At 53.7% G+C, this 15,028-nt stretch overlaps 1 protein-coding gene across 1 annotated transcript; it reads left to right on the top strand.

Annotated features, from left to right (window-relative positions):
• The first annotated feature begins 1,861 nt into the window (after positions 1-1,861).
• Positions 1,862-14,490, top strand: ASB13 (ankyrin repeat and SOCS box containing 13). The gene is made up of 6 exons (XM_068400522.1): positions 1,862-1,968; positions 4,411-4,598; positions 6,644-6,794; positions 9,009-9,143; positions 9,949-10,140; positions 12,096-14,490. Exons 1-6 carry the CDS (start codon positions 1,920-1,922, stop codon positions 12,221-12,223), a joined length of 843 nt encoding a protein of 280 aa, XP_068256623.1. The 5' UTR covers positions 1,862-1,919; the 3' UTR covers positions 12,224-14,490.
• Positions 14,491-15,028: the final 538 nt, after the last annotated feature.

Here is a 15,028-nt window from a genome sequence, read left to right on the forward strand (position 1 = left end):
TCCTCCTCGGAGCTGCTCTCCTTGCAGATCTGCTCCTGCAGAGATTATTTGGGGTGAAGGGGATATTTTTTCCCGTTTTTAATCCATTTCTTATGTCTCCTTGCTTTATCCAGCAACCTGGGAAGGACGTTGGGGGAAGGCTGCAAGACTGGGAGTGTAATAGAAGTAGGACACAGGAGAAAGCCAATACACACCTCCTCTTTCCAGACCTGGATGTAAAGGAGAAAAGGTTAATGACGCCTTTCAGGAAGCGCAGAGTCAAGTTGCAGTTTCTCCAAGCAGCACCCACATTTAACTCCTTGCCTATATGGATGCCAAGCCACAGGTCTGGTTTCTCTTTGGGTAAATGGCTTTGGCAAGGTAAAACAAACATACGGACACCAAGGCCTCTTACAAAGTCCTCAGAAATATCAGCCACCTAAATCACAGAATCCCAGAATCAATGAGGTTGGAAGAGACCTCTGGGATCATCGAGTCCAACCATTGCCCTGACACCACCATGTCAACTAGACCATGGCACTAAGTGCCATGTCCAGGCTTTTCATAAACACCTCCAGAGATGGTGACTCCACCACCTCCCTGGGCAGCCCCTTCCAATGGCTAATGACCCTTGCTGAGAAGAAATGCTTCCTAATGTCCAACCTGAATCTCCCCTGGTGAAGCTTGAGGCTGTGTCCTCTTGTCTGGAGGGTCTGACCTATGAGGAACAGCTGAGGGAGCTGGGGTTGTTTAGCCTGCAGAAGAGGAGGCTCAGAGGTGACCTTAGTGCAGTCTACAACTACCTGAAGGGAGGTTGTAGCGGGGTGGGAGTCGGCCTCTTCTCCCAGGCAACCAGCGATAGGACAAGCCTGGTGCCATGGTCTAGTTGCCATGGTGGTGTCAGGGCAACGGTTGGACTCGATGATCCCAGAGGGCTCTTCCAACCTGGTTGATTCTGGGATTCTCTGATTCTGTGACTGTGGGGGTGGTAAGACCCTGGCCCATGTTGCCCAGAGAAGCTGTGGCTGCCCCTTCCCCGGCAGTGTTCAAGGCCAGGTTGGATGGGGCTTGGAGCAACCTGGTCTGGTGGAAAGTGTCCCTGCCCATGGCAGGGGGTTGGGACTAGATGGTGTTTAAGGTCCCTTCCAACCCAAACCAGTTTGTGATTCTGTGACTAAACCTGGTACGTGGCTCTTTGTGCAGGTTCTGCTGCTGCCTCCACGTGGGCACAGTTATTTCAGAGGGTTTAAAACTGGTGCAAAGAGACTGGGGCGCTGACAGGGGGTAGGAGAGGCTGGAGGGGCCCATGAAACCAGTACCCGCTTCCTGCACACACCAGTACCCCCACACCAGTACTCCCAGTTGCCCCTCCCAGCACACACCAGTACCCCCAGTACCCCCTCCCCAGTACCCCATCCCTGCGCACACCAGTGCCCCCAGTACTCCTGCACCAGTACCTGCTCCCTGCACACACCAGTACCCCCAGTCACCCCTCCCTGCACACACCGGTGCCCCCAGTACCCCCTCTCTGTACACACCAGTACCCCCAGTACCCCCACCCCTCTGCACCAGAACACCCAGCCCCCCTCCCTGCACACCCCAGTGCTCCCAGTACCGCTGCACAAGAACCCCCAGCCCCCCTCCCTCATACCCCAGTGCCACCAGTACCCCCGCACCAGTACCCCCAGTACACCCAGTCCCCCCTCCCTGCACACCCAGTACCCCCAGCACCCCCCACCAGTACCCCCAGTCGCTGTTCCCTGCACACACCAGTACTCCCAGTACCCCCAGTACCCCCCGTCCCCCCGCTCCGCCCGGGCACTACAACTCCCGGCGGCCGCCGCGGCCGGAGCCAGGGCCGGGGGCGGAGCGGAGCGGGGAGGCCTGACCCGGCGGCGGGCCCAGCGCTGCCGCAGCCGGCGGGCCCGGCGGGCCCGGCCATGGCCACGGCGGTACCGGCGGGCAGCGGCTCCCTGCGGGGCGAGATCAGTGCGTGGGGACGGGGCGGGATGAGTGCGCGGGGACAGGGCGGTTGTGGGGCCGTGGGGCTGGTGTGCGCGGAGGGGTCGGGCTGGTCTGCTCCGGGGAGAGACGGGGGTGGTTGGTTACGAGGCCGGTGTTGACGTCGTGTTTTGAGGGTGGGCAGGGTGGTTTTGGGGTGGGCAAGATAGTTTTGGGGGTGGGCAAGATGTTTTAAGGTGAGTAGGATGGTTTTGGGGTGGGCAAGATGGTTTAGAGTTGAGAAGCATGGTTTTGGGGTGGGCAGGATGGTTTTGGGGTGGGCAGGATGGTTTTGGGGTGGGCAAGATGGTTTAGAGGTGGGCAGTGTGGTTTGGGGGTGGGCAGGGTGGTTTGGGGGTGGACAAGATGGTTTAGAGGTGAGCAGGATGGTTTTGGGGTGGGCAGGGTGGTTTAGAGTTGAGTAGGATGGTTTTGGGGTGGGCAGGGTGGTTTGGGGGTGGGCAGGATGGTTTAGAGGTGAGCAGGATGGTTTGGAGGTGGGCAGGATGGTTTTGGGGTGGGCAAGATGGTTTAGAGTTGAGCAGGCTGGTTTTGGGGTGGGCAGGATGATTTAGAGGTGGGCAGGATGGTTTGGGGTGCGAGTGGCCTCTCCCATGGAAGGGGTAAGAGGCAGGTGAGGATGCTCTCGGGAGAGCCCCTGCCTCAGGGGATGGGGAATTATCGTTGTTCCTCCATGAATTAACGAGCGTGTGTGATCCAAAGAGGTGGTTTTGGGGAGCTGGAGGAGAGGGGATGGCTCCCTCCCTGGAGGGAGATGGCGAGTGGGAGCCATGCACCCCCCTGCAGGGCCCAAACCCAGGTTCCCCTGGTAGGGATGCTCTCTGGTCACGTCAGGAACCGGCCGTGTTCCCCTGCGTTGTGCTTCAGCTGGTGGGGCAGAGCCCTAAGTCTTGAATGTGCAGATTTCGGAGGTCTGGCCCTGGCTGGGGTCTTCCCTCCTGCTCCGTAACCCCGGGTGCAGCCGTCTGGGGCTGCGGGAGCCCCATCCATGGGACTGATGATGTTGTCTCTCATGGGAGCCTGCCACGTAAGGAACTGTGCAGTAGGAGGGAAGAAATTTGAGGAGCCTGTAGTTTGCAGGTTGATTTTTTTTTGGAATATCATAGAATCACAGACTGGTGTGGGTTGGAAGGGACCTTAAAGATCATCTAGTTCCAACCCCCTGCCATGGGCAGGGACACCTTCCACCAGACCAGGTTGCTCCAAGCCCCATCCAACCTGGCCTTGAACACTGCCAGGGAGGGTACAGCCACAGCTTCTCTGGCCAACCTGGGCCAGGGTCTCACCACCCTCACAGGAAAGAATTTCTTCCTAAGATCTCATCTAAATCTCCCCTCTTTCAGTTTAAAACAATTCCCCTCTGGAAGAGCCCTCTGGGATCATCGAGTCCAACCGTTGCCCTGATACCACCATGTCAACTAGACCATGGCACTAAGTGCCATGTTCAGTCTTTTCTTAAACCCCTCCAGAGATGGTGACTCCACCACCTCCCTGGGCAGCCCCTTCCAATGGCTAATGACCCTTGCTGAGAAGAAATGCTTCCTAATGTCCAACCTGAACCTCCCCTGGCGAAGCTTGAGGCTGTGTCCTCTTGTCCTATCGCTGGTTGCCTGGGAGAAGAGGCTGACTCCCACTGCGCTACAACCTCCCTTCAGGTAGTTGTAGACTGCACTAAGGTCACCTCTGAGCCTCCTCTTCTCCAGGCTAAACACCCCCAGCTCCCTCAGCCGCCCCTCATAGGTCAGACCCTCCAGACCCTTCCCCAGCTTGGTCGCCCTCCTCTGGACTCACTCCAACACCTCAACATCTTTCTTGAAGTGCGGGGCCCAGAACTGGACACAGGATTCAAGGTGCGGCCTCACCAGTGCCGAGTACAGACGGACGATCCCTGCCCCAGACCGGCTGGCTACACTATTCCTAATAGAGGCCAGGATGCCATTGGCCTTCTTGGCCACCTGGGCACACTGCTGGCTCATGTTCAGCCGCCTGTCCATCAGCACCCCCAGGGCTCTTTCTAACCACTCTTCCCCCAGCCTGTAGCGCTGCAGGGGGTTGTTGTGGCCCAAGTGTCAGACCCAGCACTTGTTCTTGTTGAACCTCACACCGTTGGTCTCGGCCCATCGATCCAACCTGTCCAGATCCCTCTGCAGACCCTTCCTACCCTCCAGCAGATAGACACTGCCACCCAGCTTGGTGTCATCTGCAAATTTGCTGAGGGTGCACTCAATCCCTACATCTAGATCATCTGTAAAGATATTGAACAGCACCGGCCTCAGAGTTCCCATCTCTCTCTTCTAGCTGCCGGCCTATGGTCCCTTTTCTGGTCTGCTTTTCTCCAGCGCAGAGACCTGTTTGCTCCACGCGTATGGTTTTATTTATCTACTTATTTATTTCTTCTTTCCTCTCTAGGCTTCTGGGCCGATCGAACACCAGTTCATGAAGCAGCCAGGCGGGGAGACATCCTGCAGCTGCAGCAGCTGATAGAGAGCGGAGCCTGCGTCAACGCCGTCACCTACGACTCCATCACCCCGTTGCACGAGGCGAGCCTGCGAGGGCAAACGCATTGTGTCGAGCTCCTGCTGGCTGCAGGGGCCCAGGTGTGTGTTTGGGTTTGACCCAGCCGGGAACTTCATCTTGATGTCTGAAGTTATTTCTGGGATTTGGATTCTCCCCATCTGGCTCTAGGCTCTTCTTCATCACCCTGGGCTTTCTTGGCAGTCAGCAGAGGGTGGCAGGACACTTCAGAGAGTGTTTGAGCTTGATGAGGGCTTAAACAACTGCCTGGAAGTATTCCTGTCTCTTCCCCTCTCTCTTCACTGATTATCAACAGAGCCCAGGGTGACTAGAAATCTGATTTCATAGAATCATTTTGGTTGGAAAGGACCTTTAAGATCATCGAGTCCAACCATTAACGCAGCACTGCCAAGGCCACCACTAACCCATGTCCCTCAGCACCACATCTACACGGCTTTTAAATCCCTCCAGGGATGGGGACTCCACCACTGCCCTGGGCAGCCTGTTCCAATGCTTGACAACATGCTTGCTTCAACCCTTTCCATGAAGAAATTGTCCCTGATCTCCAATCTAAACCTCCCCTGGCACAACTTGAGGCCGTTTCCTCTCGTCCTATCGCTTGTTACCTGGGAGAAGAGACCGACCCCACCTCGCTACACCCTCCTTTCAGGCAGTTGTAGAGAGCGAGAAGGTCTCCCCTCAGCCTCCTTTTCTCCAGGCTAAACCCCCCCAGGTCCCTCAGCCGCTCCTCATCACACTTGTGCTCCAGACCCCTCACCGCCTTCGTTGCCCTTCTCTGGACTCGCTCCAGCACCTCAAGGTCTTTCTTGTAGTGAGGGGCCCAAAACTGCACCCAGGATTTGAGGTGCGGCCTCACCAGTGCAGAGTCCAGGGGGACGATCCCTGCCCTAGTCCTGCTGGCCACACTAGTGCTGATACAAGCCAGGATGCTGGTGGCCTTCTTGACCACATTGATTTAGATGATTTAGATGGCTCAAGTATCTAAAGCTGGCTGGGTTGAATCAAGGGGCCAGAAGGGGAGCAGGGGACATGTAGCTTCCAGAGGGGATTTATATTTATTCTTTTGTTCCTTCTAGTTCTTTAATTTTATTATGGAAACAAAAATCAGCTAAACAGAGTCTTTGGATATAGCTGGTGACAGCTGTCTTCAAGAGCTTGTGACGTCTCACACGCTGAAGACAGCTGTCCTCAGAGCAAAGCCAGTGAAGCGGAGTACACATGGTCCTCCTCAGTGCGAAGTCGAACAGCTTGGCTGTGTCCTCTGATGAAGCTGGGCTTTGTAAGCAGACGAGGAATTGTGTTGTGTTTCTCAGCCACAATGCTTGTAACCTTCTGGGGAGACCTCATAGCAGCCTTCTGAAGGGGCTACAGGAAAGCTGGAGAGGGACTTTTGACAAGGGCATGGAGTGATAGGACGAGGGGGGACGGTTTTAAACTGAAAGAGGGGAGATTGAGATGAGATGTGAGGAAGAAATTCTTTGCTGTGAGGGTGGTGAGACTCTGGCCCAGGTTGCCCAGAGAAGCTGTGGCTGCCCCCTCCCTGGCAGTGTTCAAGGCCAGGTTGGATGAAGCTTGGAGCAACCTGGTCTAGTAGAAGGGTGTCCCTGCCCGTGGCAGGGGTTGGAACTAGATGATCTTTAAGGTCCCTTCCAACCCACACCAGTCTGTGATTCTATGATTCATCAGGAAAACGGTAGAAAAATTTAATGATGGAAATAACAGCCTAAACTTGTGACATTAATGTACATCGGTGCCCTGAGAGCGATGGGAACAGCGCAAGCCAGGTTGCTGGCAGGAGCAACCAACTCTTTCCCAAGCCCAGAATATTTCTAGGGTTAAAAGAAGTCACAGAATCACAGAATCAACCAGGTTGGAAGAGCCCTCTGGGATCATCGAGTCCAACCGTTGCCCTGACACCACCATGGCAACTAGACCAGGGCACTAAGTGCCATGTCCAGGCTTTTCTTAAACCCCTCCAGAGATGGTGACTCCACCACCTCCCTGGGCAGCCCCTTCCAAAAATGGGCTCAGGAGTCAAAAAAGTAGGGAAGAGGATGCTGCCACACAGCAGCCTGCGGGTACCTAACATGTTTTTTCTGCCTTGCAGGTGGATGCCAGGAATATCGATGGCAGCACCCCGCTCTGCGACGCCTGCGCCTCGGGTAGCATAGACTGTGTGAAGGTGCTGCTGTCCCACGGCGCCAAGGTGAACCCTCCCCTTTACACAGCGTCCCCTCTCCACGAAGCCTGCATGAATGGTAAGCCCGCGTGGTTTTATCTTTGCACGGTTATTTGCAGCTTGGGAAAAAAAAAAAACAAATCAACAAAAGCAGCTGCTGAGTATCTTAAACTGACCATAAGTTGTTGTTGCTCATCAGAGCGTTACAGCTTGTGAATCCATCAGCATCATGTGGGCTCAGCTCCTGTTGAACGCAGAATGCAAAGCGCTGTGATATGAGATTAATAAAGCTGTCCCTTGTCTTGGGTGCTTTTATCCCATGTGACGGACACGGGATGTTAGGCAGATAAAATGCCAGCTTTTTGGTGCTCTGTTAGAAAACCTTGAGTCAAACCAGTAGCTTTGCTCTTGCGAGCAGAGGGGTGTTTGTGTTCTTTCCCACTGATCCATGTTTTGGGCCCCTCACTACAAGACAGACATTGAGGTGCTGGAGCGAGTCCAGAGAAGGGCAACGACGCTGGTGAAGGGTCTGGAGCACAAGTGTGATGAGGAGCGGCTGAGGGACCTGGGGGTGTTTAGCCTGGAGAAAAGGAGGCTGAGGGGAGACCTTCTCGCTCTCTACAACTGCCTGAAAGGAGGGTGTAGTGAGGGGGGGTCGGTCTCTTCTCCCAGGTAACAAGAGATAGGACGAGATGAAACGGCCTCAAGTTGTGCCAGGGGAGGTTTAGATTGGAGATCAGGGACAATTTCTTCATGGAAAGGGTTGTCAAGCACTGGAACAGGCTGCCCAGGGCAGTGGTGGAGTCCCCACCCCTGGAGGGATTTAAAAGCCGTGTAGATGTGGTGCTGAGGGACATGGGTTAGTGGTGGCCTTGGCAGTGCTGGGTTAACGGGTGGACTTGGTGATCTTAAAGGTCACAGAATCAACTAGGTTGGAAGAATCAACTAGGTCTGTCCAGGGGATAAGAGAAAACTGCAGGGGCCACAATAATGTCCCAGCTGGTGCGTGCCAGCCGGTCTCTGCTCCCCCTGTCCTCTACTTAAGCCTTGTCTGGACATTTGGATCTGGGTTATGGAGCAGGAGCAAACATCAAGGGTGGCTGTGACAGCAGCAGAGGCGGGGGAGTGGCAAAGTGTCACTCCTCCCCTGAACTTCCACTTGCACAGATGCAACAGCAGGAAAGCCTGGATGAGAGAATGATTGTGACCGAATCTCTTTAATCGTTTTGTGCCTCAGTTTCCCCTTCGTACGATGTAATATCTCCTCTCTCCTCCCCTTCACTGTTTTTGTTATATGCTGTCATGGACAGTTTCCCTTTGACTATGACAGATGTAGGAGACAGCATTTGTGACAATCAGGTAGTTACTGAATCACAGAATCCCAGAATCAAACAGGTTGGAAGAGACCTCTGGGATCATCAAGTCCAACCATTGCCCTGACACCACCATGTCAACTAGACCATGGCACTAAGTGCCATGTCTAGTCTTTTCTTAAACCCCTCCAGAGATGGTGACTCCACCACCTCCCTGGGCAGCCCCTTCCAATGGCTAATGACCCTTGCTGAGAAGAAATGCTTCCTAATGTCCAACCTGAACCTCCTCTGGCGAAGCTTGAGGCTGTGTCCTCTTGTCCTGTTGCTAGTTGCCTGGGAGAAGAGGCCGACTCCCACTTCACTACAACCTCCCTTCAGGTAGTTGTAGCTTGCACTAAGGTCACCTCTGAGCCTCCTCTTCTCCAGGCTAAACAACCCCAGCTCCCTCAGCCGTTCCTCGTAGGTCAGACCCTTCACCAGCTTGGTTGTCCTCCTCTGGACTCCTCTGGGCTGAAATATGCAGCTGTGTGCTCTTAGCTTTTCCTCGTTAAGCCTTTTTCTTAAGGCTTGATGGTGATCACTGCCCACTTTCTGTTAAGTCTTATTATTAGCATTGGAAAAAGTAAAGCTCGGGTGGTCTTGAAGGTGATTAATCCACCCAGGGCAGGATCAGCAACACAACCAGCTCCACGAAGAACGGGTGATTTAGTGCAAACCCTTCAATTCAGGTTTTTTTGACCTGATCCCCTGCAAGACCAGTTATCTCCAGCTCAGTGCCGTGCAGATGTGACTCTCTTTCTTGTGTCTTGGTCTTGATCTTGGTCCTACAGTGTATTGTGTTGGCTCACGAGCGTTTCTATTTTGCAGCCGTCCCCCCAAATATTAAACAGGCTGTTTGTGGGTCATGCTGATCTCAGCACGCCGCATGCTCCCATTTGAGCTGGATTCTTTCTGTTGACTCGTCTCTTCCCTTTCTAAAGGCAGCTCAGAGTGTGTGAAGCTCCTCATCGATGTCGGCGCCAACTTGGAGGCTCACGACTGCCATTTTGGGACTCCCCTACATGTGGCCTGTGCCAGGGAGCACCTGGACTGTGCAAAGGTGCTGCTCAAGGCAGGTATGGCAGCCACAGGGTTTGTTCTGGGTGGGCAGGAGATGGTGGGGTCTGTGCACAGTGTTGCCCTCGGCGTTCTCATAGAAGAGCTTATTCATTCACAGCATAATATAGATTAGATATTAGGAAGAAATTCTTTGCTGTGAGGGTGGTGAGACCCTGGCCCAGGTTGCCCCGAGAAGCTGTGGCTGCCCCCTCCCTGGCAGTGTTCAAGGCCAGGTTGGATGGGGCTTGGAGCAACCTGGTCTGGTGGAAGGTGTCCCTGCCCGTGGCAGGGGGTTGGAACTAGATGATCTTTAAGGTCCCTTCCAACCCAAACCAGTCTGTGATTCTATGATTCTATGAAAATACCTTTAACTAAACCTTGATCCTGCAGTAGTGCCTGATGGTGAGCTGCAACGTCTCATGGGTCTGGGGTATTTCTGTTAGGACATTTAACAGAGTTGTCACTGTTTTTCCTGAGTGGGAATACTCCGTTGGGATGATGGGATGGCTCTTTGCTGGCTTGGGACAGCACAGATTCAGGAAGCCGTTCTGAATTTCACACTCAGCAGCTTATTTACCTCGTAACATGGACTAAAATCCTTTCTCTGCAAGGAAAACATAAAGCCAGAGAAGAAGACTCATGCGTTGGCAGCACCGAGAACTTGTTCAGCAGTTTGGTTTCCTGTTTGTGCTGTTTTGTTTGGATCTTGGTCTGGCTGCTCGTGCGTGTTTTAACAGCATTTTGTGCTCCAGTCAAACCACTCCTGACGTTTGGGTCAAGTGAGGCTTTCATGAACAGGTTTGTTTTTCTTTCTGGCCTCAGGGGCAAATGTGAATGCTGCTAAACTTCACGAGACAGCCCTCCACCACGCAGCGAGAGCGAAGAACGTAGATCTGGTGGAGATGCTGATTGAATTTGGAGGGAACATTTACGCAAGGGACAACCGAGGAAAGAAGCCATCGGATTACACCTGGAGCAGCACCCCCATAGCGAACTGCTTTGAGTACTACGAAAGTAAGTGAGAGTTCAGTTTTGGACCCTCACTACAAGAAAGACCTTGAGGTGCTGGAGCGAGTCCAGAGAAGGGCAACGAAGCTGGTGAAGGGTCTGGAGCACAAGTGTGATGAGGAGCAGCTGAGGGACCTGGGGGTGTTTAGCCTGGAGAAAAGGAGGCTGAGGGGAGACCTTCTCGCTCTCTACAACTGCCTGAAAGGAGGGTGTAGCGAGGTGGGGTCGGTCTCTTCTCCCAGGTAACAAGCGATAGGACGAGAGGAAACGGCCTCAAGTTGTGCCAGGGGAGGTTTAGATTGGAGATCAGGGACAATTTCTTCATGGAAAGGGTTGTCAAGCACTGGCACAGGCTGCCCAGGGCAGTGGTAGAGTCCCCGTCCCTGGAGGGATTTAAAAGCCGTGTAGATGTGGTGCTGAGGGACATGGGTTAGTGGTGGCCTTGGCAGTGCTGGGTTAATGGTTGGACTTGATGACCTTAAAGGTCCTTTCCAACCCAAACAATTCTATGATTAAATTCAGGACTAGATCCAGGATGGATGCAGGTCTTGAAGGCTGGTGATTGCAGAGGCTGTGGGGCTGGGGATAGCAGCTTCTTAGGACTGACTCCTTCCAGAGCAATGTGCCCAACTGTAGCTCTGCGTCCGTGCACAAGCATCTACAGCCGGTGTTGAGGCTGCGGGCTGCACACTGGGGCTGTCTGGAAGGAGCGTGGGGAATTTAATTGGAGCTCTCAGCAGAGTGCTGAGCGAAAAGGGTTAACACAATCCTTAGATGGAGAAATGGAGTGGTAGGGAAGTGTTGGAAGTAGGTTTTGTTCCAACATACGGCATTGCTGAGGCTTAAAACAGCATCACAAGGGAAATGAATGTGGGTCGGGGCAACGCCAAGCACAGACACAGGCTGGGTGGAGAATGGGTTGAGAGCAGCCCTGAGGAGAAGGACTTGGGGGTGATGGGTGAGAGAAGCTCACCATGAGCTGACAACGTGCGCTGGCAGCCCAGAAAGCCACCCGTGTCCTGGGCTGCATCCCCAGCAGCGTGGCCAGCAGGGCGAGGGAGGGGATTCTGCCCCTCTGCTCTGCTCTCGTGAGACCCCCCCTGCAGTGCTGCGCCCACCTCTGGGGCCCCAACAGAAGAAGGACACGGAGCTGTTGGAGAGAGTCCAGAGGAGGCCACGCAGATGCTCAGAGGGCTGGAGCACCTCTGCTCTGGAGACAGGCTGAGAGAGCTGGGGCTGTTCAGCCTGGAGAAGAGAAGGCTCCGGGGAGACCTTCTAGCACCTTCCAGTGCCTGAAGGGGCTACAGGAAAGCTGGAGAGGGGCTTTTTACAAGGGCATGGAGTGACAGGATGAGGGGGAACGGTTTTAAACTGAAAGCGGGGAGATTGAGATGAGATCTGAGGAAGAAATTCTTTGCTGTGAGGGTGGTGAGAGCCTGGCCCAGGTTGCCCAGAGAAGCTGTGGCTGCCCCCTCCCTGGCAGTGTTCAAGGCCAGGTTGGATGGGGCTTGGAGCAACCTGGTCTAGTGGAAGGTGTCCCTGCCCGTGGCAGGGGGGTTGGAACTAGATGGTCTTTAAGGTCGCTTCCAACCCAAACCATCCTGTGATTCTATGACTCTATGAAATCTGACAGTCTTGGGTAGCCCCAGTGGATCAGAGCAGGTGACCCAGTGGCCACCATTGGCCTTTGGAGGATGCAGGTGAGGAAGGGAGCTGGGAGAAGAGCACTGCAGCTGTGCTCCCTGCTTCTGGTGGGGTTTGCATCGGGATGAAGCCTTGAGAGAGCACACCCATGGCCCTGCAGTGCCTTCCTGGGTGCTGTGGGAGGTTGAGCCAGGCTTGTGCCCACGGCGGGGGCGATGCCAGGTGTTACCCTCTGGAGGAGTCTCTGCTCTGCGGGAACATCAGCCATCTGCTGAGCTGCAGCCCCAACTTCGGATCCTCTTTTTTTCTCATTTTAGAAACGCCGCTGAGTTTGTCGCAGCTCTGCAGAGTGACGGTGAGGAAAGCTGCTGGGCAGCGAGCGCTGGAGAAGATCTCCAAGCTCAGTATTCCTCCACGATTAATCCAGTACCTGTCCTACAACTGACAGGGGCGAAGGTGGCCGGGAAGGACGATACCTTTACCTCCCGCAGTATGAAGTATCTGTCTCTTCTACCTCCCCCCGAGAAACTAATTGTAATTTAAGCAAACTGGTGTAAATAGTATTGATGAAGCAGCACTTCTTCTCTATGGGCAAAGACAGGCTCAGGCAATGTGTAGCCCTGGCTTGAAGTTGTCCTGTCTCCTGGGGTGATGGGTTAGACTGTCACCATGTTCCAGGCTGTAGCGCTGGAGTGAGCACTCATTGGCAGTGCTGGGTTACTGGTTGGATTGATGATCTTCAAGGTCCTTTCCAACCAAAATGATTCTGTGATTCTGTGATCTTCTGGAAGCTGTTATGCATCTTGCCCGGGTGATGTAGCCTCTGGCCACGTAGGGTTGACTTCTCTTAGTTATGGGTTAAAAAAACTTGGAGATCCCAAACACCCAGTTCATGGTTAGTTTATAGGGACTGGGGGCCTTTGCTGTGTCAGTGGCAGCCGAAAGACCCGGGGGTTTGCGAAGAGTTTGGGGATTGTTGGGAATGAAAGAGGCTGTCGGAGTCACGGGCATTACCAAGTGAAACTCCTCGGCTGACTCTGCTTGGGTGACACCCTCTGCTTTATTTTTATGTCAGGTTCTGGCTGTTGTTTGACTTCCTTCACCCTTTAATCCAAACGTTAGATCAGGGCATGAATCCAACGCAAACAAACCCAAACGCACCGGGCCAGTCCTGCTTTCATCCATCCCCTTCCCGGGCTCCCCAAACTGCAAACCCAGTTGAGCATTTCGGGCCACCTCCCTTCTCCTGTGGGTTTCACCACCAGCTTTGCTATGGGTCCAGCAGGACGGGGAGCGGTCTGAAATAACCCCGCTGCTTCTGGGAAGCCCAGGTGGGAACAGGGCTTTGCTTTCATCTGTGAAAATCATCCTTGGGACAGTCAGCCTTGCTCCTGGGCACTGCCGGTTGCTGCTGGCTGAGCTTCTTAAGATCAGCTTGTGAGCGAGAAGCTTCATCGTAGCAGCTTTCCTCCAACTATGTGAAGTTTGTCCAGAAAAAACAAGGTGTGACTGAAGCTGATGCCTTGGAAGAAAGCCTCCTGGCACTGAAGAATTAACTCCTTGTAATGCCAGAAGCCGTTGGTCTCCCTGGACGAGGTGGAGAGGAGCCACCCTTTCCCTTCCATGAAGGAAGGATTTGTGGCCTTGGTTGCAGCTCTCCGAGTCTCTCGGCGTAAAGAAGCAGGGGAGAAGGGAAGACATCAACCACAAACAGGGTTGGTTTATTTTTTGTTATCTTCCAGGGGATTTTGTACAAGAGAGCAAACCCCGAGGGCTGCCCTAACCTGAGCAGCAGCGAACAAAGACCTCAGTGTCCTCTGGAAAGTGGCGTCTGAAGATGAGTAATGGGTGGTTGCATCACGTTTAGGGCAAGCATGAGCATGAAGTATCTGTTCTACCTCTTGATTTAAAAAAACCCACCCAAACGCTGTAGACCTTGAGTATTTTCCTGAGTTTTCACACACCCTGTTCATCACTTCCCTTGTTTCTCCAGGGGAACAAGCGATCCTGCAGGCACTTGCAAGAAGATGGTGCCTGTCCCACATGCTTGAGCAGGAGCCAGTGGAAACCTAGTTGGGGGGCAGGTCTCAGCTGACTTGTTCTTCCTTGAGGTCCAGCCTTGGGCAGCTCAGAGGCTGGTGAATGTCCTGTTCCCTGGCCTGGGGGTGGCTGGAGCACCAGTTGTTTTGAAATCGGGGTTTTTAAGTCCAAGGTGGTTATTTTTGAACTTAAAGCCAGCACCTAAATCCGTAGCCAGGTAGCAAAACACAAGGGAGGAAAAATCCTGCTGATTTCTTAGGGAAACCTTGCCTGCTTTTAGGTGGCACCTTTGGGCTTGCCTGTGCTGTGAGGTAACCCCAGGTTCTCCTCCCTGCATGCCACCAGGGACAAAAAACCTCATGTGTCGTGCAAAAAAAACCCCTAAACCAACTCACTTTTTCACCCACCAGCGTAGATGCAGCTTGTGCTTCGGTAGGTGCCCTGTAACTGTGGTATCCTGAGGCTTCTCTGGGTTTAGGCACCGAGATACCGGGCTCAGCAAGTGTTGACCTCTGTTTGGAAAGAGTATGGCATGCTACGAAGATGCTCTTTGTATTTAGACCCGATGGTCTGGTTTTTGATGGTTCCCAGCATGCTGTGGTGGTAAGATCTGGGCAGGTTTGAACGCGCTGGAGTGTTATTCATGATTAAAACTCGTTCTGAAAGGTTTCATCTGTGCCTGACTGTGTTTCTTCTGTAGATGGTTGTGGTTGGAGTGTGGGGTCTGCACAGGAGCCCTGCTCCCCTTGCCTTGTCAGCCCCATCCCTAATCGCAATGAGGCCGTGGGCCGGCAGCGCGTCAGCCCGTGGCTTTATGGACCTGTGCAACCAGCTGGAATTGTCCTCCTGAGGACAAACCAACCCAGGTCACACGGAATCACACAGAATCACACAGAATCCCAGAATCAACCAGGTTGGAAGAGACCTCTGGGATCATCGAGTCCAACCATTGCCCTGACACCACCATATCAACTAGACCATGGCACTAAGTGCCATGTCCAGGCTTTTCTTAAACACCTCCAGAGATGGTGACTCCACCACCTCCCTGGGCAGCCCCTTCCAATGGCTAATGACCCTTGCTGAGAAGAAATGCTTCCTAATGTCCAACCTGACCCTCCTCTGGCAAAACTTGAGGCTGTGTCCTCTTGTCCTATTGCTGGTTGCCCGGGAGAAGAGGCTGACACCCAAAAGGTGATGCTCTTTGGGGACA

The sequence above is a fragment of the Nyctibius grandis genome, chromosome 5 (genome assembly GCF_013368605.1).
Source record: "Nyctibius grandis isolate bNycGra1 chromosome 5, bNycGra1.pri, whole genome shotgun sequence".
NCBI lineage: Eukaryota > Metazoa > Chordata > Aves > Nyctibiiformes > Nyctibiidae > Nyctibius > Nyctibius grandis.